General features: G+C 41.0%; 1 protein-coding gene across 1 annotated transcript in view; it reads left to right on the top strand.

Moving 5' to 3' along the window:
* Nucleotides 1-13,070: 13,070 nt before the first annotated feature.
* Nucleotides 13,071-26,956, top strand: part of MECR (mitochondrial trans-2-enoyl-CoA reductase) — a 28,064-nt gene continuing 14,178 nt past the window's right edge. Inside the window, exon 1 of the mRNA XM_020799689.3 lies at nucleotides 13,071-13,313. Within this exon, the coding sequence (XP_020655348.3) occupies nucleotides 13,144-13,313 (170 nt within the window). The 5' untranslated portion in view covers nucleotides 13,071-13,143. The remainder of the gene's footprint in view (nucleotides 13,314-26,956) is intronic.

The raw sequence follows: 26,956 nt of genomic DNA, 5'->3' as shown, positions 1-26,956 counted from the left end.
TTCATGAATGGGAAAATACAAATGGCTATGCCTTGGAGTGGGATGTTACACAGAATGACTGTATTTTGCCTGTAATTCTCCAACCCAGAGAGCAGGCAAAAGAACAAGAGAAGCAGGAAAAAGCGAGTGTGAACTTTGGTAACGACACCAACTGCACCAACAAGATCAGAGAAACCAAAATAAAGTGAGGAGAGACAGCTTTCAAGGGACGGAGAGACGTCTCCAAGTTTCAGAGCAACCTCACACATCAAAACTGTCCTTTGTCCCCTTCCAGTGCCTCTCATCCTGAGATCTATCTCTGTGCCTACATACCTGGAAAAACAGAGCAATTCCCTGAGACTTCAGCCAGAACCCTGAGATGCTCAAAGGCTGAGAAATTAAGTTGCATAAGTAATGTAGCCCGGACAGGTAAAGAAAATGCAGAGGGGATTGTTCATACTATCCAGTCTGAGCTGTATCTAAATATTTGCTGTACAAACAGAGATTGAAACAACTCCAAGCTGGTATGGAGGGGACTTGAAGCTATTTGTTCTCAGGTTTGTGCAGATGCCCCATCTTTGCTGCCTTTCCACAAGCAGGGAAAAACTTTTTTTTCAGGCAAGCTTTCACTGAATGACTGGCTACCTGAGTGGGTCACTGTACCTTACTGCTTTGAATATGCCTTTGGTGTTGCTTTTGTTTAGTGTCTTTTAATGTGATATTTGTTTGATTTTTTTTAGTATTCAAATACTTGCCGGTTTTAGTTTTAAATATTGTCTTTTTATGACAATATTTAAAATTGCTATGTCTGGTGAAGTGGACTTGTCCACAAAAGGTCACATTAAAAAAATATTAAAGTTAGTCTTTAAGGTGCCACCATGTTTTTGTCATTTTAACTTTTAATTTCTATTTTGCTGTACCTATAACCTTTTAATGATGTAAGCTGCCTTGCTTTTTAAGGAAAAAAAATATTTTAAATAAATAACAATATTTCCAGATCAAGGGAGAAAACTGCAAATTCACAGGAAAAGTGGCCATGTGCTGGGACGGAGGTACTGTACTATACATACCCATTAATTTTGGGAATGTGGTGGACCTTCAGCGTGTAGAGAAAGGTCCTACCAGTTTCCTTCGTCCACCACCCAGGAGCTGTGCTACTTCTTGCCTAGCACTCACCCTTCCAGGGACCCATCCTGCATCAATTAGCAGAAGGCATTAAAAATAAAGTAGTTGTTTCATCTCCCCGCCCCTTGACTGGAGGCTCTCATGCTCCAATCAAAGCCCACACAAGAGTGTAAGTTGTCCATTCCACATTCACACACATAATCAGTCCTAGGTGCAATAAAATATCAGTGTAGCTACCTAAAAGAAAAAGAAGAAAAGTCTAGCATATAGTGAATCTGTTTAGTAATGGAGGTCCTCCCTTTGCAACACTTTAATTGAAATGGCTGTTCATTTGGTTTGATAAGAATATACAGAATCTGGTGAGGTTAATCTGAGATTCCTCAGGACTCAGTGATTCCCATTTCCAGAGAAAAGTCTGGCTTTCACTGGGTCACTGGGGCTTCACGTGTCAACCTCCCTATACTTTGACACGTTCTGCTTTTGCTACCATAACTGGTTCCAAGGGACTGAATTTCCTGCACCTACAAATTTCAGCTATCTGATGCCAAATCAGCTTTTGTGATTTTCATGAAAGGTGTGCGTGAAATGGCCTGAGGCAAATGAGAGCTCCTTGAGCCTCTTCGTAGCTGATCCTGAAATACACAAATATTCCTTTTCGACCTCATTTGAAGACTTGTTTCTGAAATTGGTGCATACTTTTAATATAAATTAACTTGTAATCAGTTCATGCTTGGATTACAGTATCTGATGGATTAAAGTCAAATTGCATTACACTTTTCCCCACTCTATAAATGTGTGAGACACAATTTACAAACTAACCAATTTCAACTTTCAGCTGCATCAGTAGTAATAACATCACATCCCTCCAGCAATATAATCTCTTTGTATTCTATAATATAATTACTTTTTATTGTGTTGTCATAAGCTGTTGGCACATACAGTACCTTGGAAGTTATAGGATCCAAAATTAAACCATATACTGTATTTTTTTTAAAAATGGCAGACAAACAGATAAATATGAATATAGTACTTGAAGTAAACCACACCTGAAGTAATGGACTTTTCTCTGAGTAAAACAGCAGGATCAAGCTGAAAGACTTTATATCTGAGCAAATTTACTGTTACAGACAATGCCACAACTAATCCTTCTTTGACCATTTACACATACTGTAGATTTATAACTAGGGGTGGAAGTTCATTTCAATACAAATGGAAAAGAAAGAGGCTCTCACTTCTATTTTCATGCTCTTTCATTGGTTCCTTAAAGAGAACACAAATGTTTTGTGCCAACAAAAACCGAAAAACCAGGGGAGGAATATTCAAGTTTCTTTTTGTATGTGCTTTTCCCCCCTCTTTTGCTTAATTTTTCTTTTACTCCTTGTCTGTCAAATTGCCCCATCAATATTTCCTCCAAAAGCATTGTAAGGACTGTTGTCAGCAGCCAATCAGAATGTCCCAGGGGAGTTGGAGTCTTGATCCGTTGGAACCCAATAGAACCCCTAATGGCTTTTGTAGGTTGTTTGCCCGTGCTCTGGGCCAGAACACGGCCAAACAGCCCTAAAAACCTACAACAACCATCAGATCTTGGCCATGAAAGCCTTCAAGAGAACCCATAATGCGTTTCTGCTTTCGTTTTGTTTTGTGTTTCTTGCTGATATGCTTGCACAGACTAACATGGCTACAACAAACCCATTGTGTTATTTCTTTGTTTGACTCATTACTTGTGGTGTGTGGGCTCCTGATGCCTCGATTTTGTGCTGCATGGCTACCTGCCTGCCTGCCTGCCTGTCCTTCACTTTACAGTGGACCCTTGACTTACAGACGGCTTGACTTACAGACTTTTTGAGTTACAGACTTCTCTGGCCGCAAAATTTAGGTTTGACTTGCAGACTGAGATTTGACTTACAGACCAGAAAAAAACCAAAATGGAACAAAAACGGCCTGTTACGGGATGAATCGGTTTTCAATGCACTGTAGGTCAAAGGACTTACAGACTTTTTGACTTGAGAACCGCCTTCCAATACGGATTAAGTTCTCAAGTCAAGCCCCCACTGTATCTTGGATCCTTTCCATTTTTCTTTATCTCCTTGGGATTTTTTTATTTTTATTTTTATTTCCCTCTTCAAATCCTTTGGGAAATTTTTCCCCCAGCTCTGTCCTTTTCTTTCTTGGATTATTTTTAGTGTTGTGTGACTCCAGCTTGCTGGACTCAAGAAAGAGAAGACATAAAGTGATAGAGTATTTTAACTTGGAAGGGGTTTGCTTGGTTTTTTTTAAAAAATGAAACTTTCACTTGCTTGCTTGCTTTCCCTGGTTTCTGGGAGAAGAAGACAGTGTGGGCGAGGGAGCTGCTTTCCCTATTTGTTATCTGGCTAATTTACTGTGTATATGTATATTTATTCTGTTAACATGTGTATTTTGGTGGGTTTTCTCAGTTTGTTTAGTTTTGTGGTGGTGGTTGATTGGTTATACTGTTGCCTCTTTTTTGAGTAGATAGATTTTTCATGCCTTACCTTTTATTTTGGGGTAGGTTTTTTTTTAGGACTTTCAGATAAATTCCAGACAGAACATGAGTGGGGAGAAACGGAAAATAGCCTGAAAGAAGCAGTCCATTTCATTTTAAATGAAAAGAGCAGTACATGAAAGACATGAAAATGAATGAGGCAACTCCCAAACAACCTGAAATGAGACCGAAATGAGAGTTTTCACTGTGCACACCCCTATTCTTAATTACAAGTATTTTTATACTAAAAAAAACCCCCAAGGGGTGAAAGATTAATTAGAACTGGCACGAGGCAATATGCAGCCATTGATTTTTGTTTTAAAAGACTTGATGTCAGATGATCTGAATACAAATTTAATCCGCTCAATATTTATTATTATCTTCATGCGCCGCACCAAGAAGCACACTGAAAAATGAGCAAAAAAACACTGTCTGGATCGGAGCACTATATGAATATTAATTGCATCGCTTGGTGCCCCTCTTTTGTGAATACTGTAATTACCTCTATTTAGTGCAGGGAACTGAGACAAGGACATACAGTCAGAGAAGCATGTGCCATGATTCAGTTGGAAAGATATGTGTACAGAAGTAGGGCTACTTGCGTAGAACAAATGCATCTCAAATTTACTGAGTCCAAACTTTTCAGCTTTCCCAACAAACTCTCCTTTCCTTTTACATTCTTCATGCCCATTGTCATTCTCATCATTCACTCTAATGGATAGGTACAAAGTGTAGGTTTGTCTCCTTTCTCCAGGCTGGCCCTACCAGTGGGCAATAGGGTGGCCTCATGCAGAAGGGAGGGTCCCGTAGCCTTCAATATTGTATGATAGTGAGAGTTTTTGAATAAACAATTTGTCTGACAAGTGGCACCTGCTGTAATTCCTCCTTCTACAAAATATTAACAGCACATTTTCTTTTGGATTTGACCAACGCAATATAGGACCATGTTATTTTGCTGGCTGGATTTTACCTGGATTTAGGCATCGTACCTGATGTTCATTTAGACCAGTTGGTCTAAACCTGATAGAACCTGAAATAAAACACAAAACATACAATCACTGTTTTGGCCAATTGTTTTGCAAGATTGTGACTAGCTGTCCACAGTTTGACAGAGATGGAACCAGAGGAAGACTGGAAACAGGTGGGGGAGCAAGAACAAGAAAGAACAGGAAGGAATACAAGCTTTTCCTGATTTATGGGGACAGTAGCTCAAGACGTACAAGGGGCATATTATGGTAAATGTGACAGGGGCATTTACATAGGCTGAAGTGATTCATAAAGAATCAGTTTCAAAATTTAATTAAAATAAAAAGCAACGCCAGGCTCTTCAAAAAAAAAAGAATCAACAACAAAACAACAACAAAAATCAGGCTTCCTCATTCGCCATGTAGCCTGGATTTTTAAAATTGCTTTTATTTATGCAAACCCCAATTCAACAGCTGTTCTTTTTGTCAGTATAACTGTCCCATCAGATTGAAGGAATGTCAGCACAGGTCAGAGTAGTAAAGGATGTTCTGGGAAAACTGAACAGGTCCTGAGTGTGTTTGTGTGCATGTGTGTGCGTGTGTGTGCGTGTGTGTGCGTGTGTGTGTGTGTGTGTGTGTATGTGCGTGCGTGCGTGCGTGCGTGCCCGGATGCTCATGCCTCAGGAACAAAATGCTTTGGATTGGCCCCAATAGAACACATCTTGGCAGCTGAATTATATTTGAGCAGATAGACTCAAAAGGCTGTATATGCTCTTATCCAGCAAAAAACTAAATAAATGACTTTCCTCCTAAGAAGCTTGGACACACACACACACACACACACACACACACACACACACACACACACACACACACACACACACACACACACACACACACACACACACACACACACGGAGAAACGAATCGACAGCATCACATACTGCTATAGAGAGTATAAATGTGGTGGTGATGGAAACGTAGGAAGTTTTTATCCAGGGGAGAAGACAAATGCTTTGTCCTACAAACTGAAAATAGTGTGCAGCAGCCACAGCGTGGTAGGAGAAGACATACATAGAAAGATTTTTTTTAAATTCTGCCTTTTTTCCTGTTTCTCTATTTTTTTATTTAACAAAAAGATCCCCCCCCCCCCAGTTGTTAGCTCTTTGGCAAAACAGGTTGGTCTCAGGGTGGGCTTGAAAGACTCCGAGAGGTCCTCCTTAAATAACTATAACCAAATCTTTGAGTCCTACAACACCCCTTGAAGGTTGGTGTGTGTGTGTGTGGATTATCTGCTTCTTTCAAAGAAGTCTGTTTGTACTCAGGAGGAGAGAAAGGGTGTTTTTCTTCCCTTTCCCCCACAGCACTCTACCGTAATTTAGGAACCTAAGCCTGGCAGCCACATTTCAGAAGCACTCAGCATGGCAATTTGGCCATAAATGTCACAACAGGCGCTTCCAGGTGCTGTGCATTCTTCACAAAATGCCTACCATCCCTCCAGGCACTTAAATGGAAAAACTTTTTTTAGCAAATAGAGTTTTTCCATTGTTGCCAATACAAATTCCTTTAGCAGGTGGCAATGTAGGAGAAAGAAGGAGCCTCAGAAAACAAGGAATTGCAACTCTTTATGACCACAAACGTCTTTACACCATCTGTACTTGTTTCAAGAACTATAGCTACCTTTTTAAAAATTAATCTTGAATGGTTGTCTATACGAGGGGGTGCTGATAAGTATTGTGGGTTTTTTTTAAAGACAAAAGGTGTTGATTAGTTCAGACAACTGTGTGAGTTGTTATTTTTCTAAACTAAAACTTCAGTATTCAGGTTTAATTGCAGTGTTGGCACTTGGAAAGAAATAATACATTTTTATGTTGCTGTTTGGGCACTCGGGCTCCAAAAGGTTCGCCATCACTGGTCTATAGCCATATTTTGGGGGCAGCTTAAAAGAATACGAAAAGCAAAACTATGACTCTAAATTCATCAAACACTCTAAAGCAACAGTATAGGTTTGGGTCTGGGGAGACAGTGTGCAGATTTATATTTTTAGACTATAGCTCCTAAAAATTCCCCAGCCACAATGATAATGATGATTGTTCTTGTTGTTGCTGAGATCTACACCAGAGATCTATCAATTCTAAAGGAAATCAACCCTGAGTGTTCACTGGAAGGACAGATCCTGAAGCTGAGGCTCCAGTACTTTGGCCATCTCATGAGAAGAGAAGACTCCTTGGAAAAGACCTTGATGTTAGGAAAGTATGACGGCAAGAGGAGAAGGGGACGACAGAGGATGAGATGGCTGGACAGTGTCTGCGAAGCAACCAACATGAAATTGACAGAACTCCGGGAGGCAGTAGAAGATAGGATGGCCTGGCGTGCTCTGGTCCATGGAGTCACGAAGAGTCGGACACGACTAAATGACTAAATGGCCTGGAATTTGTCATCTTAGCACAACAGATCCCTGGAGTATGAATCTCCAGTCAGCAGAAATGATGGAATGGCCAGACGTTCAGGGAGTTGTACATTTTTGTACAATACATGCTTACACAAAAAATGATTCCAAAACATAAGAAGGATAGCAGTAAGAACAGCTATTTTAGGAAGAAAAGAAAAATCATAGCTACTTTGATTATTTTAACAGAAAACCAATCTACAAGCATTCTTACTTGAGAGTAATATCCAGTGAATTCACGTGGGGCTTTCTTTAAAACATATACGTTTATGATAGCATTATAAATGCTACAATCCAGGATACACTTCCCTGGGAGTAAGGCCCATCAAAACTCACTAGTAAAGAGACATGCATGTTATTGTGCTGCAAATACTACTAAGAACTGTCAAGTCGGTTCTGACATACGGCAACCCTTTTCAGGTTTTTCTGGCTCGAGAGTATTGGTTCACTATATTCCCTTCTTCTGAGAGCACCCTGGGATTCTGCAGTGTGCTCAAGGCACACAAATGCTGCTTCTTGATGCTTTCAATGACAAAAGAAACAAATAAACTGATACCTTCCCCAACTTAGAACACTGTTCCTACATACCAAAATGAGTTGAACAATCCTTTTCTTATTTGGTGACAGACGGGTATCCCATTTTAAATAATTATAGCATTCTCCTGCACCACTTTTTACCCCATGTGCACTACAAAGAAAAGCTGAAGTTCAAGAAACTGGCGTTTCTGGTATTTTTTCTTTCCGCATCCAATGGCAGAGTGCTGAGTTTTCTACTAATAGCTCTCATTTGGCTCAAATAATGTATCCCATTTGCATTCAGCAGATTTAAGAGCATTATGAAAATGATGTGTTTATGAGCTTACATTAAAGCAAAAGAGGGCATTAAAGTTTCATTTTTTTCAAATAAGTCAGGAAATTACTAAGTGAAAGATTTTAACCACTGCAATAACTCAGCTGTGGGTGCATCTGGAGCTGATCCAGCAGCTCCTAATTCATGTAAGTGGGTGAAGTACTTACCTTGAGTATGAGTAAACTGGATTGGGACCGTGAAATATGTTGCTAGTTTTGAAGTAAATTAGTAGCCTGGTGAGGAAGAAAAATGCAGCCCAAAGAGGGAAGTAGCAGGAAACAACACTCACAATTATAGCAGTTTGGTAGACATATTTTCAGAAATGGATGAGATCAGGGAACAAACTGGGAAGCTGACTGTAAGGACCCCAAAGGGACCCACATAGGTGGATGCAACAACACTATACTGTATGTTCATCAATGGCTTGAGTGTGGACAGCACACATGTGTAAATTTCACAGGGCTACACAACACAATGGGGAAAGACAATGTGCGAGAGCAGCAGTGAGCAAACTGTGATTCCCTAATGTTACTAGACTACAACTCCCATCCTAATTGAGCATTGTGGCAAAGGCTAATATGTACTAGAACACAACAACAGCAGAGTGCCAGGCATATCTGTTTTAAATATGATTTCGATATTGCCCATCTGGTGATTTCAATGTATAGAGTCGCCTCTTGTGTTGTTGGAAAAGAGTGTTTGTGATGACCAGCTTGTTCTCTTGACAAATCTCTACTAGCCTTTGCCCTACTTCGTTTTGAACTCCAAGGCCAAACTTCCCTGTTGTTCCTTTTATCTCTTGACTCCCTACTTTAGCATTCCAATCCCCTAGAATGAGAAGAACATCTTTCTTTGGTGTCACTTCTAGAAGGTGTTGTAAATCTTCATAAAATTGGTCAATTTCAGTCTCCTCAGCATTGGTGGTTGGTGCATAAACTTGGATTACTGCCTTGGATTCATATTGACATCATTCTATCATTTTTGAGATTATACCCCAGTACAGCTTTTCCCACTCTTTTGTTGACTATGTGGGCTACTCCATTCCTTCTACGGGATTCTTGCCCACAATAGTAGATATGATAACCATCTGAGTTTGCCCATTCCTGTCCATTTTAGTTCACTGACGCCCAGGATGTCGATGTTTATCCTTGCCACCTCCTGTTTGACCACCTCCAGCTTCCCAAAGTTCATAGATCTTACATTCCAGGTTCCTATGCAGTATTTTTCTTTGCAGCATTGGACTTTCCTTTCACTTCCAGGCACGTCTGCAGGTGAGTGTCCTTTCGGCTTTGGCCCAACCACTTCATTTGCTCTGGAGCTACTTGTCCTTGTCCTCCGCTCTTCCTCAGTAGCACGTTGGACACCTTTCGACCTGAGGGGCCCATCTTCCAGCGTCATATCTTTTAGCCTTTTGTTTCTGATCATGGGGTGTTCTTGGCAAAGATACTGGAGTGGTTTGCCAATTCCTACTCCAGGTGGATTGCATTTCATCAGAACTCTCCACTATGACCTGTCCGTCTTGGGTGTCCCTGCACGGCAGAGCCCATACCTTGAGTTACTCAAGCCCCTTCGCCACGACAAGGCAGCAATCCATGCAGCCAAAACTGTGCTCATGACCTGGGATTCAATCCCAGGTAGCTGGCTCAAGGACTCAGCCTTTTATCCTTCTGAGGTTGGTAAAATGAGTACGGGGGGGGGGGGGGTGGCAATGTGTGGCCTACATAATTAACCTGTAAACAACCCAGAGAGTGCTTTAAGTACTATGGGGCAGTATATAAGCAGCACGCTTTTCATATATGAGAAATTAAGATTTATAGGAGTGTGTTTATGGCCTAACAACCAAATCAGAAAACAAAGCAAACTAATTTGCATATTATGGAAGATGAGAAACATTCCTGCTCTGACAATTACACACAACCAGCACTTTAAAAATCCCCTCTTCTAGTGAGTTTATCTATAGTTCAGTTCCAAGTCGCCAATTTTGTGGCCCAAAAGAGCTGATCCATTTCATGTTTCCTTTATGGAAGAATTCACAGAGATGAATTGCTTTAAGGGACTTAGGCAAGAGTTTTTCTACCCACCTAGTGAGATAAAGCAATGTAAAGCACATGTTCTTCCACTGAGCTATAGATCCTTCCCAAGGAAAAGCATAATTGGGAAAATAACAAAGCAAACAAGAAGGAAATCAAGAGAATGAAAACAAAGGGAAAAAAGAGGAAAAAGAGAGAAAAGAATGAAGAGTTGAGCAACAAAAATGCTGAGGGAGAAAGAAAGAAGAGACAGACAGGAAGACAGAACACGCATCTTGAGGAAGATTCGTACTACATGACCAGACCCAATAGTTATTTATTTGCAGTTTTAAATTTATATAATTCTTTTCCTTCAACAAGCCCCAGACTGTACTTGTGGTTCTCTTCTCCCCAACTGTATCCTCACAACTATCCTTCGAGGTAGGTCAGGCTGAGAGAGTCGTAACTGGTCTAATGTCACAAAGTGTCACAAAGTGACGTTAGATGAGCCTCTGTAGTTAGAGTATGGTTTGCTAGAAATTCTGTACATTGCTTTAGGGGAAATGTTTTGATGTTGTTGTTGTTCACCTCAGAACCAAGTACTGTATTTGCATTTGATGCCAATATTTTTGTATACCTCTGTATATTTATTTATTTCAATGTTTTATTTGTGGCTGGTCTTTGACCGTAATAAAGTTGTTTTTATCTTTAGCACAAGGTGAGATTTATGGTTGGGTTGAGCTTTGAACCCAGGTTACCTAAGTCCCTAGTCTAACACTCTAACCACCACACAAAATGGCACTGCCTCACAGACTACTAATACTGCCTGGGGGGAAGCCAGAGGAAAGCAGAGACCCAGATGTCACACATCCTTACCAGCTACATGAAGAGTGTGGTCCAATGCATCTAGGCTGGGTTCCCACTTTAAGCTGGAGTCACCAAATATCAACCTCAGAAGCACAAAGAAATGGTGGCTGAAAAACAACTGTGTTCTATGCTTCCAGGGTTCTTTTTCCCCTCAAATGTGCTGTTTCCATCTACTTACCTATGTCAAGGTCTGGGACTTAGAAATGATAACATGAATCTGAATGTTTAGGTTGCTGCATCAAAGATGAGTCCTGCCTCATTTGAGAAAGATTTTGGTACAGTAGAGTGATGGATAGTTTAATGAGTTGGGCACCTGGCTGTGGAGCCAGAAATCAGGAGTTCATTTTTCCAGTGTGGCTAGGAAAAAACCCAGCCTGTTTAACCTTGGGCACAAAGTCCCAAAGTACCCCCAGAAAAAGGGAATGGCAAGTCACTTTTGAGTACTCTGTATCAAGGAAATCCTGGAAAAGGTCACCATAAGTTGGAATTTACTTGTCGGCACACACTGTTTATTATTAGGGTGACTTGCACCTCTTAAGAAAATCCTTTTAAGAAACACATTTATTACACTGTAAACAGCTAGTCAAAAAAACAACAACTCCAAAAAGCCCTGCAAAGCACAATAGTTTTTTAGCCAACTGTCTGTATTCAGGCCCTGTCAGGGAATCAAAAGCACTGGGTCACACTTCGCAATGTATGACTTTTTAAGGGAGGCTGATGAGGCAGGAAGGATCCTGTTGGTACTCCTTGATCTCTCAGTAGTCTTTGAAACTGCGGACCACAGTATCCTCCTGGACCGACTGTCAAGTGTAGGGATCAGATATTTTGGCACTTAGCTGGTTCCAGTCCTTCCTTGATGATTGAATCCAGGGAGTACAGCTTGGGGACTGGGTTTGTAACCTGGGAACTCCAGATTGTGGCCGTGACCAGGTCAGCTTTTAAGCAACTGAAGTTGGTCATGCAGTTATGACCCTACCCGGATGGGGAGCCCTGAGGATACTGCTACATGAGGTACTGGTCTCAAAGACTGACTGCTGTAGCACTCTCTATGTGGGGCATCCCTTGAGGCTGAGCTGAAAGCTGTATCAGATCTAGAATGTGGCTGCCATATTATGTTGAGTGTAAATAAGTTTGATCGTATCTCCCCAGTCCTGGCTTACCTGAACTTCCTACCTGTGCCATTCAGGGCCAGGTTCAAGGTTTTAGTTCTTACCTATCAAGCCCTTCATGATATGGGACCTCAGTACTTATTGGAGCACCTTTCCCTAAGAAGATCAGCCTCTATCACCTGATCCACACAGGCTATGCTCTCATGGGTTGCCACTCCAAGAGAGGCCAGGAAGACATCCACAAGAAATCAGGCCTTCTCAGTTGTGGCACCATTCCTAAGGAATGGGCTCCCTCCCAGTAAAGCTGCACCTGGCCCCCTCTCTCTTTGCCTTTAAGAGGATGTTGAAAACTAGGCTGTTTTAATAAGCTTTTAGGGGCATCTTTGATTAAATGATTTTCTAGATGTTTCCCACACTCTTGCCATGGTTTGGGTTTGCTCAGTCCTAGACATTATTTTGTTTTTATTTGAGTTTGATGTCTTTTGCTGTTGCATTTACATTGTTTTCTCTGATGTAAACCACGCAGAGTGCTGCCCAGTATTATCAGATGGTATACAAGTTTATGAAATACTGTAAATACTTAATTCTTATAGCAATGGCTCTTTGATGTAACAGGCTGTCAAGGTCTTTCCAATTTATGGGAACTCAAACAGGGTTTTCAAGGTATGTGGGATGATCCAGGAGTGGGTTACCTTTACCAACCCTCTGTGGCCAAGTGGGGAGTTGAACTCAAATAAGTGTCCAGCACTATTGTTTTGGAATGTTATGCTGGCGCTGTTTAACACCGGTCTCATTCATCGCTGCTCAGTTTTTTTCTTAACAAAATACGCTTGCTGGTAAGGTTTGCAATGTCTAAAATCCATACCGCTTTTCCTGTTACTGTAAGCCTCCCACAGAAATCTTATTAATGCATGGGAGAATCGTTTCTCTTGAGGTCTGCATGGGAAGCGTGCTGAGCCTCACTACCCAATTCGCGATGTCCCTCTCTTTTTATAATAAATAATAATAATAATAATAAATGTTTTAGTATGGTCATTGACCAGCAATCTGAATCCAATTCCTTTGAACACAAAAAGAAACCTGCCCTTTTTTCCTTCTCCAACCCTGGAATAACCACCCCAAAGTCAACTGTCCCTCCCCAGCTTCTTCCCTGAGCGGAGAGGCGCGACCTCCCAGGGAAGGCAGAGGGCGGTGTTTTGATGACGTCTATTGACGACGACGCCGGGGAGGGGGAGGAGGACATGTGGTGGTGTCGTCATCATCGCTGCGCCCGCGGGTTTCGCAGCCATGGTTGCTATGGTTTTTGTCCGGGCAGCGAGACGAGGGAGTTGGGCTCGGCCCGTCCGGTTCTTGTGTGGCGGCGATGTCGGCGTCCTGTCAGCGGCTGGGATGACGACCCGGGCGCGGCCACGAGGGCTGGCCTACGAGCAGCACGGGGACCCCGTTCAGGTGCTGCGGTAAGGAAGGAAGGAGGGAGGATGGCGCAGACCTGGAGAGACCGTCTCTCCTTGGAAGTAAATCCTGCCGTCTCTATTAGTATTTCCTCCCGAGTAAATACTATAAGATGGTCGCCTAAAAGGGGGCAAGAATGAAGGAGCTGAGCCCTGATGTCTGATGAAGTGGACTGACTTTCTTTCTTTCTTTCTTTCTTTCTTTCTTGATTGATTGATTGATTGATTGATTGATTGATTGATTGAATTTATATTCCCCCCCCGCCCCGTGTAGTCAGTAGACTACTCTGGGCGAACTACTCTTGTCCACGAAAGCTTACATTTAAAAAATATGAAAGGTAGCCTTTACGGTGCCACCACGTTTTTATGTTTTACTTTTTATTTTATTTTTTTTACTTTGGTTTCAAAACCTTTTCAATTATTATTTTAACAGTTCTAATTACTAAAGGCCATTTGTTTTAGGTATAATTTTAGGATTCTGACTTTAATTATGGTGTTTTCATTGGTACGTCCTTTGTATTGTTTTTACTATGTACCATCAGATTGTTGTCAATTTATGAGAACCATAATACGGTTTCCAAGCTTGTTTGAGGAATGATTTACTTTTGCTGTCACCTAGTGAGTTTCTGTTCCTGAGTGGGTGTTTAAACCAAGAGTTCTTATTCTGACACTGTATTCAGTACACCGCAGTGTTTCTTGCCCTGCCTGACAGGTTTGCCAAAGGTTTAAAAAGCCAAGAGTAAATATTATAGAGAAATTCCTTTGTAAAAGTTAAAAATTAATAATTAAGACTGACCTGATTCATTACCAAAAGTAGGAGATAAATACTGCATTTCCCCGAAAATAAGACACGGTCTTATATTAATTTTTGCTTAAAAAATATACATTAGGGCTTATTTTGGGAGGATGTTTTATTTTTTTCAAGAACAACAATCTACATTTATTCAATTACCATCATTTATTTTGTTTAGTATTATTAATTTATTCCCGTTGGGGCTGGAAGGCGCTGGTTTTTCACTGGCAGCAGTGAAGGGGGGGGCGTTGGTGTGGAAGGGGGCGGAGTCCGAAGCCATATATCTATACATAAATTCAAGATGACATAACCTCCCTTTTTTAATGCTTGGCATCTATTTTCTTTCCTGCCAAAGCAAATTTTGCTACTTGATAGGTAGTATTTGCATCCCTACCCACAATCAATGTGCAAGGTTAAGCCGGTGGTGGTGGTGTCTATAACATAGGGGTCTAAGAATGCCAGCAAGAAGTTGGCTTCTGGGGTGCTCATATAAAGGGCAATTTAATAAATAATGGAAAGCATCTTTGACCTCTCTTGATCTTCAGATACAGGGTCTTTGTTGAAATGGGACATTATCATATCCTCTCCTCCAAAATGGCTGATGGCATACACTGAAAATGCAAAACTGTGAATGCTTTTCATAAAGGGGATAAGGTTAGAGAAACAAAATAATTCTCAAACCAAATGATGATTTGTACAGAGGGAACCAATGAAAATAAGACATTTGTAAGATGGCACACAAATCCAATAATAATCAAGACTGACCTGATACATTACCAAAAGTAGGAGATAAATAAGTAATGTACACTACAAACTAATATGGCCCTACTTCACAACCATACAATATTACTTTACAAGTAACTGCAAAGACATGTAGCTTAAAGTGATAATAACTATTATCTGTTATTAGATTGGATACCCAGTGTGATGTAGTGGATAGAGTGATGGACTAGGATTCCGGAAACCTGGGTTTTAAATCCCCACTCAGCCATTGAAACTTTCTGGAGGAGTAGAACTGGTAAAACTATTCCTTAAATATCTCACCTTGAAAGCCCTGTTAGGGTCACTATAAGTTGGGTCTGACTTGACAGCATGAAACAACAATAATTGTTAGAGTTGTCTGTGTGGCATCTCAGGCAAGAAAAATAATTCTAAAGTGTCCCAAATCTCCCACTTCATGTGATGTAAGCATGTGCAAATGTTCATCTTTCCAAGCTTTATTTTTGCAGCTTTCTTCATGTCACATTACCTTTTTAAAGAGAAGTAAGTTAAAGATCCTAATGAACAAAATTTTAAACAAATATTATTTTGCCACGTGTCAGGGATACTTAAGTTGTGATTTTCCTTTTTCGGCAGGGGGTTAGCCCCAGTCATCCTAGAGGTCCTTTCTAACTCTCCAGTTCCATGATTCTTTGGTTACATTTGTGAAAGTGTGGTAATAGGGAGGAAAAATGGAGGACTACCATTGTGTTGTCCTTATTTTTGGGAAAGCTATAAGATATTGGAGTGGTGGGGTGATTATTGTAATATAACTGGGGAAGAATTGTTGTTAGGTGGTATGTCAAATGCTTTTGATGCCAGAGATACTGGCATAGATTACCCAACAAAAAGGCTCAAGTTGCAGGTGATAGTGGCAACAATACTTCACATTTTGAAAATTACACATCTTGGATTGCTCTCTGGTACTTAAATATTTTCGTGTTTTTTTTAACACTTGGCATTATCTCAATTGTAATTCATTTAGTTCCCTTCTATATTGCAAATAGGAAGGATGAATGAAGAGTGTGGCTTAACACTAGTGACCGAATTCAATCTTTTTAGCCAGTAATAATGGAAATTTCCTCTTGCCTGAAATTCTTCATTGTGTGATCAGTGAGAGCAGACAGCAGTAAGCTAGTAAAAGCTGGGTATCAGATGGTTTCTTATGGAAGTTTATCTCATTCTTTGGAAGGAGGGGGTATCAAAACTGATGCATATAACTCCTGGGAGGTTACTAGAAGTAATAGAAATATTCTTGAAATAAGAAGGGAAATATAGAGCTGCAGATAATGCACTGCATCACCCATTAACTACAAACACATAGCTAGTGAAGATGGGATGGTGCAGTGGTAGTTATAATCCAACAGTATGGAGAGGACCACACATCCCTCCTACATTGTAAAGATGATGCTCCTTTCTCATATATGAAGGCTGCCAGAAGAAGAACATGGTAATGGTAGTATGTTATGGGGCTGTGGGTACCTGTGGCAACTCAGGTAATCATTGGGCAGCCTGGAGCAGAAAAGCTGTATGAATTGTGGCTGCAGCATGAAAGGACAGCCGTTTAAATAGGTAAAGAAGAACGGTGCAGGAGAAAGTAGTGAAGACAATTGACATTAAGTCTTACACTGTTGACTTAATTATGTTGAGATGTGGTATAAAAACAACTTACCCTCTTTTGCTTAAAGTCAGCTGTGCTTATTGGTGATTCTGTGCTCTCTTTTCTGATTCTTACATAGCTTCTTGAAAGTGCCACTGTGATATTTAATTTCTGTCCTGATAGGAAATCAAATATGACATTAGCCATAAAATTCCCTGCCCAGCATCTTGTAGATTAAGCAATGGATTTCTTACACAATTTATTTGATCAGTCAAGGCAAGTGACCATTATTCAGCTGAATGGCATAATAAATTCCAGCAAATTTGGATGATTAGGTTCCTACTCTACTTTACTAGCAATGCAGTAATTAATGACCTGTCAGCATTTCCATTATAGCATCAATTTTTCATGGGAGCTATAAATTAACAATTTGTTTTTTAATCTGGACTGTGCAGAAATGTTAAGATCAGGGTCTTGTCAGATTTTCTTCTGTACTATTTTTAAACAATTCCTGGTCCTTAACCACTGCGTTAGCTACTCGTACAAAATTGTGTAAGAAAATTGCAATTAATCTCATGTCTTTAGTGTAGCAGCAGGGAATCCTGCAGCCCTCCAGATTCTGTTGGATTTCAGCTGGCATCACCATAGCCGATATGACCAAAAAGTTGTATCCAATGTGAACCTATACTTAATTACATCTGCAGAGCAACTATATTGCAGTGGTGAGTTAAAATCCGTGACCACAAAATACTCCTGCAATTAAAGGCAAGATGTGCACCTGCTGCTGTTGATGATTATCTTTTGTTGGTTTTAAAGTATATTGGATTCGTTCGCCTTTCATTAACTGCTATTTTAACTACTATTTTCAGTTGGTTTAATAGCCTTTCATTAACTGCTATTTTAACTACTATTTTCAGTTGGTTTGATAGCTCAGATATCTGGCTGTGAAGCCAGAGGCTGGAGATTGGATTCCCCACTGTGCCTCCAGCAATAGTTCCCAACCTTGGGTCCCCAGATGTTCTTGGACTAACATTCCCAGAAGCCTTTCTCACTAGCTGTGCTGGCCAGGATTTCTGGGAGTTGTAGTCCAAGAACATCTGGGGACCCAGGATTAGGAAGCACTGTTGCAGAGAGAGAAAAACCATCTTACACAACCTTTGGCAAATTGTACAGCTCCAGGATGCCTCCAAAAGAAGGGAATAGTAAACTACTTTTGAATTCTCTCTCCCTAGAAAATCGTGGAAAGAGTCACCATAAGCCAGAACTGTCTTCATGGAACACAATTATCTATTAGCTACTGTTTTAAATTACAGTACTGTTTCTTCATGGGTTGGTGATTGTGTAGTTTATGCTTTGTTTTTATGTAAAGTACCTTAAAGTAAGGTTCTTTGCCCTAAAGATAAGTCTAAAAATATTCAAATAAAAAGGTCATTCCAAATTTTGTGATAGCCATGAAAAAATGAAAGTAAGTTTAGATGTATTTTTAGTTCTTTTCCCTAAGAACAGGGCATTTAACTCTTTCCAGTTCATGCTTTCTTGCAGAATTCACATAGAGCTAGAACTAAAAAGTAGAAACTATTTTGTGTTGCTCAGTGCTAACTAGGCTAGTCTGTTGCTTGTGAATTGGATTCTAGTTAGTGAACACTTGCATTGAAGTAAACATATTAGTTCATGAAGTCTGCAAACACATTATTTTTATTTTTTATTATTATTGGTTTGAATTGATTGTGCATTCTATGACTTAGTCATCTGAAGTGCTGCGAACAACACTTGCCATTTCTGTTTGTTTGTGTTTTCTTAACAGACAAAGTCTAAAACACACAAAAATCCTAACAAAACTTTTTCTTTTTATTATTAGGATACTTTTTTTGTCTAACCAATGTAAAATATTGAGACAAATATGTCCCACACTGTTTTTGCAAGTCATATTGAGCAGCAGAGGTAATCTACTGTAGTTGACAGTAGGTTGGCCTGATTTCGACGGTACATTATTGTGATTGGGATTATCATGAATTCAGAAAAGATCTCTAAATTCATCCAGTGTAAATCCTGATAGATATTGGTTAATGAAGGCATAATGGAATGCTCTATTAGTGAGCAGCCATGAAACCATGGAGATTGAATACCACACAGATAAAATATTCTGGACATAATGTTAGTGTGTGGTTGCAAATAAAACAGAATGTAATCACTTCATCCATGTGACTGTGTTTTAGTCAAGGTCAAACAGATGAGCAGCAATTCTCAGCTGAGCTAAGCAAAAAAAAGGCCTTATAACACCGATGCTAGGAAAGGTTTGAGCAAGGGCTTTTGATATTTGTATTTAGAATATATACAGACATTCCCCCTGACGTTAATGGTAGCAAATGAGCAATTGTGTTTGGAATCAGTTGGTTTTAAACAGTCAGGATCTGAAAGCTTTTGAAAGGAACAGTTATTGGGCTAGCAGAGGAACTGCTGGAATGAGTCCATTGAAACAGCGAAATCTATTTTGAGAACTCCAGCTGCATATGGCTTTTCTCTGTATGAAGAAAATAAACAATGTTACTGGTGCTCAAATTTGGCTGGATTGTGTGTAACATTACTGAAAAACAGTGTCTGCCTGCACTTGCCATTTCCCACCATTCCCGGCTCCTAGGATTGGGTCCGGGTTGCTTGGCGTTACCAGGCACTCCTTGCCTGATGACCGTGTGTGAGGAGGGTTCATGCTGTGAGCCAAATCTCCTCTCTTTCTCCTCCTCCCTTCTCTTCAGACACAGACACAGATTCAAGTTGTAACACGCCAATCGGAACATGGACTTTCTCCTTTTCTTCCAATGGGGCCAAAAAGGGTTTTCCACTCTTTTTTAACAAATGGTTTCCCATAACTGAGGTTCCACGGTCCCGGCTGCTCTACAGGCTGCCAGTCTTTCATTGTCTTCCCCAACAATACTGGTAACAAGGGCACGGATGCATCTCCCAGGTCTTCTTTCCACCTTGTTCTCTTCCCAGGTTCCCAAGGCCCTGGTCTCCTCCTATCTCTTGCACTTGCCATTCCGCTCTTTCTCTGCTTTTCTGTTCTGTTCCCTCCCTTTCTCCCTTCAGTTTCCACCTTCACTCTCTGTCTTCTGTTTCTCCCCAGTCAGATGGCTTAGCAACCTTTCCCACCTATGGGTCCAGGGGTTTTCCGGTTAGATCCATTCCCACCCTGGAGGTAGGTTTTCCTCCTTCCTCTCACTTTCTCCTGCCTCTACTACTACTGCTTCCCCCTCACTTGGCCCTCCCCCCCGTGCCAACCTTTTCTCTCTCTTCCTTCTGATTGGTTTCCCTCTTCACCTTCATGTCCCACCTTTTCCAACTGCTTCTCCAACTCTCCCCTCAGACCCTCAGTGGCTGTTTCTTCTTTGACCCCCTTGAGAGAGCCTGTTGAAGCTGCCTCTGAGAAAGCTGTCCCTCCTGAACTTCCTTCTGTCTTTCCCTCTGTTGGAATGGACCGCGCTCTGGTGAGAGGTGTCCCCATCTCATCTTCTTGCTCACACCATGCCTTGTGACTGGGCATTGTTGGCCAGCTCCTACACATCTGTATATCCTCTTCTCATATGACCCCGGATGACCCTCATCACTGGGTCTTTTGCAAGGAAAAGTACCGCCAAAGCCCTTCCACACTGGGAGCTAGGAACTGATGGGTGGTTATCACCTGCCTCTGGATGTTACATAAGCAGAGTTCATAGTAAGGCCATGTTAACTTTCCTTGTCCCTACCCTTACACGGATCGTGGGAAGCAAAGGGAAGTGAGTAGCTTATAAGGAGACATCTTCCCTCCTCCTCTGATTGCCAGCTCCCAGCCATCACAATCACTTCTTTTTCTTCTGCAAGGAAAGCTGTTGATGCCACTCTGAAAGGAAAGCCCTTTGCTGCTGAAGCCACTTCCATCCGTTTAGGAAGCCCTTCCCTAGCTACCACCTCACTTTAGGTCCTGCAGGCTCTTGTGATTCAGTTCAGTCCCCAGGCATGGTGTGAGCAAGAAGATAAGATGGGGACACCTCTCACCCACCACCCAGTAGTAACCTCAGTAGTTGAGTCCCTCTTAGACGTGAGTCAGTGGCAGTAAAGTTGCTGTGGCCCCTTCTGTTTCCCCTGGGTGCCTTTGTGTACTGTGAATGCAGAGATGTCCTGAAGCATAGTTACAGCAGGTGCTGCTTGCTCTTTGCAAATCATGAACTGTTGCTCTTTACAGAGGAGCGTCTTGACATGACAGTAAGTCAGGATACCATATTTTTCCATGTATAAAATGACACTTTTTCCTAAAATAATTAGGGAGAAAATTGAGGGTCGTTTTATACATGGAAGGTGGTGGAGGCAAAGGAGCACTCACACGCGCTTGGGCATCTCTTGCTTCTGCTGCTGCCTCCGCCGCCCAATCACCACCTCCAGTGCAACTGTCGGGGCTCGCCTCCATCTCACGCCACTGTCTTGTCCCCTCCATTGGTGGAGGCAGCAGCAAGAGGCAGAGGCAAAGGAGCACTCACATGCGCTCGGGCACCTCTTGCTGCTACCCATTGACTGCTGCCACCACATCGCTTCCTCCAGCGCTCCCTTCAGGCAGGGGACAAGGCAGTGGTGACGTGACCTGGAGGTGAGGCCCAGCAGTCGCCCTAGAGGAGGTGATCGGGCAGTGGAGGCAGCAGCAGCAGGAGACGGAGGTGGAGGAGCAGTTGCCCATTAACTGCTTCTCCATCTCTGGCAAGGGTCAAAATTACGGGGTTGTCTTATACATTGGGGGTTGTATACACAGAAAAATACGGTACTTTGTGGGAGCCTGGCATGGATTGTCATAGACTTGACTGCATGCCTTTCATAGAAAGCTGAAGATTTGCTGTGCATGTAACTAAAGATTTAGATACTACTGTATCAAGTGTTTGCTGTTAGGCCAAGATGGGTCCCAAATGCTGTTGCAAACAGGCATTTTGGTCTGTTTCATAGTGTACAAAGCATAAAATAATGAAGTTTGGGAAAGAAAACAGCCTCCTCAAAATTTCAAAATAAAAGGCCTTCTTTCCACTTTGGTATCACCACTGTCCTTCCCTCGAAAAATCTGAATGTCTTGTGTCCAGAAGGATTTTGCTTATGCAGAATCCAAGGAGGTAAAAGTAACAAAACCCGACCTCCTCCATGTCTTAATTTGTGACATAGTGGTTTCACAGGGGCTTGGCCTGCTCAACATCAGTGTAAGCCTTTTGTTACTAAAGGACAGAATTACCTAACAACAGAAAAGAATTAAAGGACATTAACTCTTACTGTGACAACAGTAAGAGGTGGAATATTGACATACAGAAGCCTTGAGTCCCTGTGCTGGGGGAAAGGTGGGAGGGAGGGAGGAAGGAAGGAGGGAAGGGGAAGGGGAAGGGGAAGGGGAAGGGAGGTCATTTCCTTATATTTGTAGCTTGGTATCTACCATTTGGGAGAGAAGGACTTTCGTTGCATTTGGCTGAGAGTCTCAATAAATTGTTTTAAGAGTATCTCAGTTGCAAGATCAAAGGATGCTAATTTCTATATGTTAAAAGTTTTTTAGCATTTACTTGGCAAGCTGTCTTAATTCAAATGTTACAGATCAAAGCAGAATAGTGAACATTTCATAGATAATAGAGTTAGACTGGAAGTGTAGGCTATTCTATGGGGAAAAGCCTAAATTAATTATTCATCATGACTGACATTAAGCAATGCACCGTCATGTAGTTGGGTTATGGTTGTGGTGGTTCAGTTGGTGCCATTTTGATGTTCAATTCTAGGTCTATTTGAAACCACCCTATAGTTTTATTAGCTTCTCTTTCACCTGCCAGTGACTTGTTCTTTTTTCTGCATTTTCTGCAAGGTATCTTCTGTATCTCTGCAGGTGTTCATACAAGAATAATGTTACTTTCCTTAACCTTCATGAAGAGCATGCAGTTTGTATATCTTTGCTGTGTTTGTCTTCCACGTTTATATTTGTGTTTGTACCTTCCTCCAGTTTGTTCAGAGCAACCTTGCAGTTGGACAAATAAATGAAACTTTGAAGAATAATGTTCTGACTTTGGTCTGGTCTAGTGGACAGTTCTGCTTAATAACAGATGGTTAGTGAGAATAAATACTGTGTAATGCATAATAAACTTTATTAAAGGCAGTGTTGACTTTTTAAGGCTTCCACGTCAACCATCAATTAAGACTGTCACCCCAAATTTGAGTTCTTAGATGCTGTTGGATGCTTAGTTCCTGCCAGTATGTCCAGCAATAAGATGTTTTGGGAATTGAAATTCACTGTTATCTGGGACCCCAGTTTGGGGAACTACCATATTAAAGGATAATTGCACCTCTCAATAAGTATTGCCTATCAACTCAAGCCAGATAGTATCAGTGTTTTAGCTGCAGTAGGTGGTACAGAGAATCTGCCTCAAAGGCATGTCTGAAGCTTGTGCCTTTTCTTGACAGCTGGGCTACTGAAAACTTGTAAGTGCAGTGATGGCCGCTGTCTTCTATGTCAATAGGCATGACTGCTATGGGCAGCTGTTGGTGATGAATATAATCTACTTTCATTCTTGGCACTTTGAACTCCGCAAGTAGAACATTCCAGAGTCTAACATGTTGGCTGAAATTCTGTTCCATTTGACATAACATGAAGTTCACAAGAAATTACACCTAGATAGTCCTTGTGTCTGATTGTGCAATTAATTGTTCAACCAGTTGTGCAGCTGGCATGATTTTTGCCTTGATGCACATTTTGCAATGACTTGAATGTGTTCAAGTGACACAGTTGTAGGATTTGGCTGCTGTCTCATTTTCATTGGGGATGGATGATTTGTGCAGCTATTGTCTTTTCATATTTGTGTCTTGCTTTGCATTTGTAGTGTGGTTTTTTTTTTTAACCTGTGTTCCTCAGTGTGTGTTAGATTTTGGTGTAAACTGATGTGGCATCATGAGAGCTAGAAAACACGGTAAAATATCTAAATACAGCTACCGTTTTTTCTGATGAGATCCTCATGATAGCTCTTCAAAGTCTTCAGACAGGTCCCTCATTAGTTTAACTAAAGTCTATGCTTGTTTTAGTTTTTGTAAGAGTTTAATCTGTAATTATTGAGATATTTTAGCATCCCTTGACAGCATTAAGTCTGAAAGAACCTTTTCTGATATCCTCTCAGGGCCCACAAAGATTTTTCTGGAATGAAGTTGGAAGTTGCACTGGCTGGCATGTTAGCATAATTCACATGTGTAACACAAGCCATTATACCTCAGTAACCAAAATCCTGTTTGTGTAGTGTGGTAAACCAGACTGAAAATATTTAATTGCCAGCTTGCTATAATCCGTTTTGCACTTTGGGAGCCTTGTGATTTGGGAGCAGGTAGCCTTTGATAGTAAAAAAAAAAAATCACCACCATATCATCACTACCAGGACTGGGACTGACACACAGTGATCCAGTGGTAATTTTTTTTTCTCCCCAAAGCAAAATGGAGCCCAAGGGAGCCTCAGAACCAAAACTTAAGTGTATAAGAAGTTTTAAATATTTTTAAATTAAATTTTACTGGCACCAGATAATTATGTTATATGGTTTGCATTACATAAATACACAGTCAAGATTTTGGCCATTAAATCTGTCTGTGCAATTAAAATAATTTTAAAAATGAATATTCCAAGGAGGGCAAAGTTCCTTCCCCATGAACATCCCTGAATTTGGGTGGAGGTAGAGATGAAAAAAGACAGTTCTGAAATCAGCGTGTGGGCTGACTTCTTGTTGGGATTTAAAGTTTATTTGTGTTTATTTTTTGGTGCAAGAGCTCAGTGTGTCAAGCAGGAACTTCAGTAGTAGTGTGTCCAATGACTTTTAGCTGCTTACAGTGAGAAAACTGTTGGAAATCCCTTTTGTAAAGGTTGAAAGGCAGAAAAAGAGTCTGTAGGGATTTAAAAATTGCTACGGTAGTTGACATATTTTAGCCCCCCCCCATATACATTATTTAAATCAAGCAGAAGGTGGATTGGTATCTACAGGTAGCTTTGTGAGTAAATTGCAGTCGTTAAGTATGATGTTCAAACTCCCTATTTGTTGAACAGTTAAAAAGCATGAAAAATCTGCCCCCCTTCCATTTGGCTACTTAGATTGAAGAAAGTTTAGTGAAGAAACAGTGGCTGGTGTGACAGGACATTACAGTACTTTGATTTGATCCTGGAAATTAATTCCTGCCTTCTGTCTATACTCAGAAGGCAGACTTTTTCTGTGAACAAACACATCGTCCCTCACAGCTAATGTCTTACATGTGGGCGATCTTTGGGTTCTAATGATCTGCTGATGTTAGAAGAAAATTTATTCTTGATGGTGTCTATAAATCACACATACGGGTTTTGAGACCTATGCAAAACAATCCTCTGAATGTTTTGGAGCCTTGTATTCTTAAAATATCTCTTTACCTCCAGTGCCCACTGTGCATGCTCAGGTGCTCCCCCTAACAGTTCCTCCTCTTTTCAATCATTTTTACCATGCACACAGTACCTAGAACAGTGTTTGCTAAACTTGTGTTCCCAGATGTTCTTGGACTGTAACTCCCAGAAATCATGGCCAGCACAGCTAGTGGTGAAGGCTTTTGTGACTTTTCATCCAAGAACATCTGGGGACGTGAGGCTGACAGCCACCAACCTAGAGAGTGTTCTATAGAGTGATTTCTCTTCTCACCTCACAACTAGTTTGTAATTATTCTGTGTAGCCTACCTGTTTTTCTCTGTTGTAGTCTCTGTTGTCATATTTTTCATCCAATCTTTTTTCTTCATTGTCCAAAAAAGATAGTTGTTTGTTATTTTGCCCCACTCCCTATTCCCACCAATTTTTATGGACTCTGAAATCCTATTCAAAAAGGTACTGTCTGTGGAGGGAAAGTTCCTTGCTCCAACAGGCATAAGAAGTGCCTTTTCTGCCTTGGGGAGAAACAGCTTACACAGCAGTGCACTCTCTGTAAAAGATTAACTAAGGTTGCACTGAAAAACCATCAGTCATGTCTTAGATTTCATTTGTGGGAAAAATCCTTGTAGGCAATGGACTCCTTGACACAACAATCTCAACCGACTCCAGTAACAGTTTCTAAACCTAGTCCAATGCACCTGCCAGTGGCCTCTCCTCAACTGGACGCACCAGAAACTTAGACTTGAGGCATATCTCATATCCTAGCCCTTCGAAATCAATCCTACCATTGACACCAATAAAACATAAGAAGGGGCCTTCAATTTCAGATTGTTTAAACATAAACAACGTAAGAAAAAAAGTGGAACATCAAGGTTAGTTGTCATTGCAATCTGTTGTGGTTAAATTGCCTGTTTCTCAACATCCTCCAATTCCTCATTCAAAAACCCCATCTGGCGAGGTAGCTTCATCTGGTAATGCTGATATTATGTGCATAGGATCCATCTCTGTTGGTGAGTTAAGGAACATATTTTCTCATAGCATGACACAATCTCCACCATGTGCCATTGAACATTCAGTTGAGCCATCACATGCAGAGTGGGTGACTGCCTTATTCCATTTTAGGGGACAAGACACTCAGTAACAATCTAGGACCCAGTCTCGGTCGAGATTGACATCAAGAATCCCTCAGAGATGCCACTGTTTATTCCAGATTCCCTGCCATGGAGACTCAATACAAGAAGCATCACTCTCCAGAGACTCAATAACCAAAGGAACTGTTCGTATGTTCACCCTTCCTACTATCCTCCACCATAGTATGGTGGTTTTGAATGACCCTTTCCATGTTCTCTTTGAGAGGGACATTGGCCATATAGAGAGAGACCACAAAAAACAATATTTGAGACAAGCCAGTTGCCAGTTTACTCTTATTTGTTGGTAACAGGAGTACTGATCTCCCTGTCCCTTCAGTTCCAGAATTCCAGCCCCAAGGAGGAAGGAACCAATAAGCGTTCATGTCTTTATTGACACCATAACATAAACTGTCTACCTGACTAGTCAGCTTTTAGAACTGTTAAGTACTTATTTCTTGCATTGGTCTTACACCTGACTTTGGCTTTACTGCCATACCTGATTTCACTTCCCACTACTTCTGGTTATAGGCGCTTAATGTTATTGAGGCATTTCTTCTGATAGACTGCAACTATTAAAACAAAGATTCATGTGGCATTTTATACTGTGCCATTTTCCCAATCACAAAACCTTCAGTGCCCAACTTGGGAACAAGACTATGTGGTTATTCAAAAGTCCTACTAAACGAAGTTTCTGCTTCTGCATTCCAGTCTCCCTTTAATGAGCAACTTCCTATTTTGCCCCTCTCCAATAAGTCACTGCTTGTCTGTTTTAATTGTGGCTTTGTTTTTACAACTGAATAAAATAAAGCAAAATAAGCACTTGTTTCTGCTGTGAAAAAAAGAAAGTCGGCAACTAAAGGAACTCTTTTGTAGAGAAGAGGGTGTTGCTAATTAAGAGCTGTTCACAGAAGTGCATTAGAAACAAGAATTCCAAGGAAAAAAACCTGCTTTAAAGGAAAGGGTGAAG

This window comes from Pogona vitticeps, chromosome 9, assembly GCF_051106095.1.
Source record: "Pogona vitticeps strain Pit_001003342236 chromosome 9, PviZW2.1, whole genome shotgun sequence".
NCBI lineage: Eukaryota > Metazoa > Chordata > Lepidosauria > Squamata > Agamidae > Pogona > Pogona vitticeps.
The sequence above is the reverse complement of the archived record's forward strand: the minus strand, read 5'-3'. Positions and strand labels throughout refer to the sequence as shown.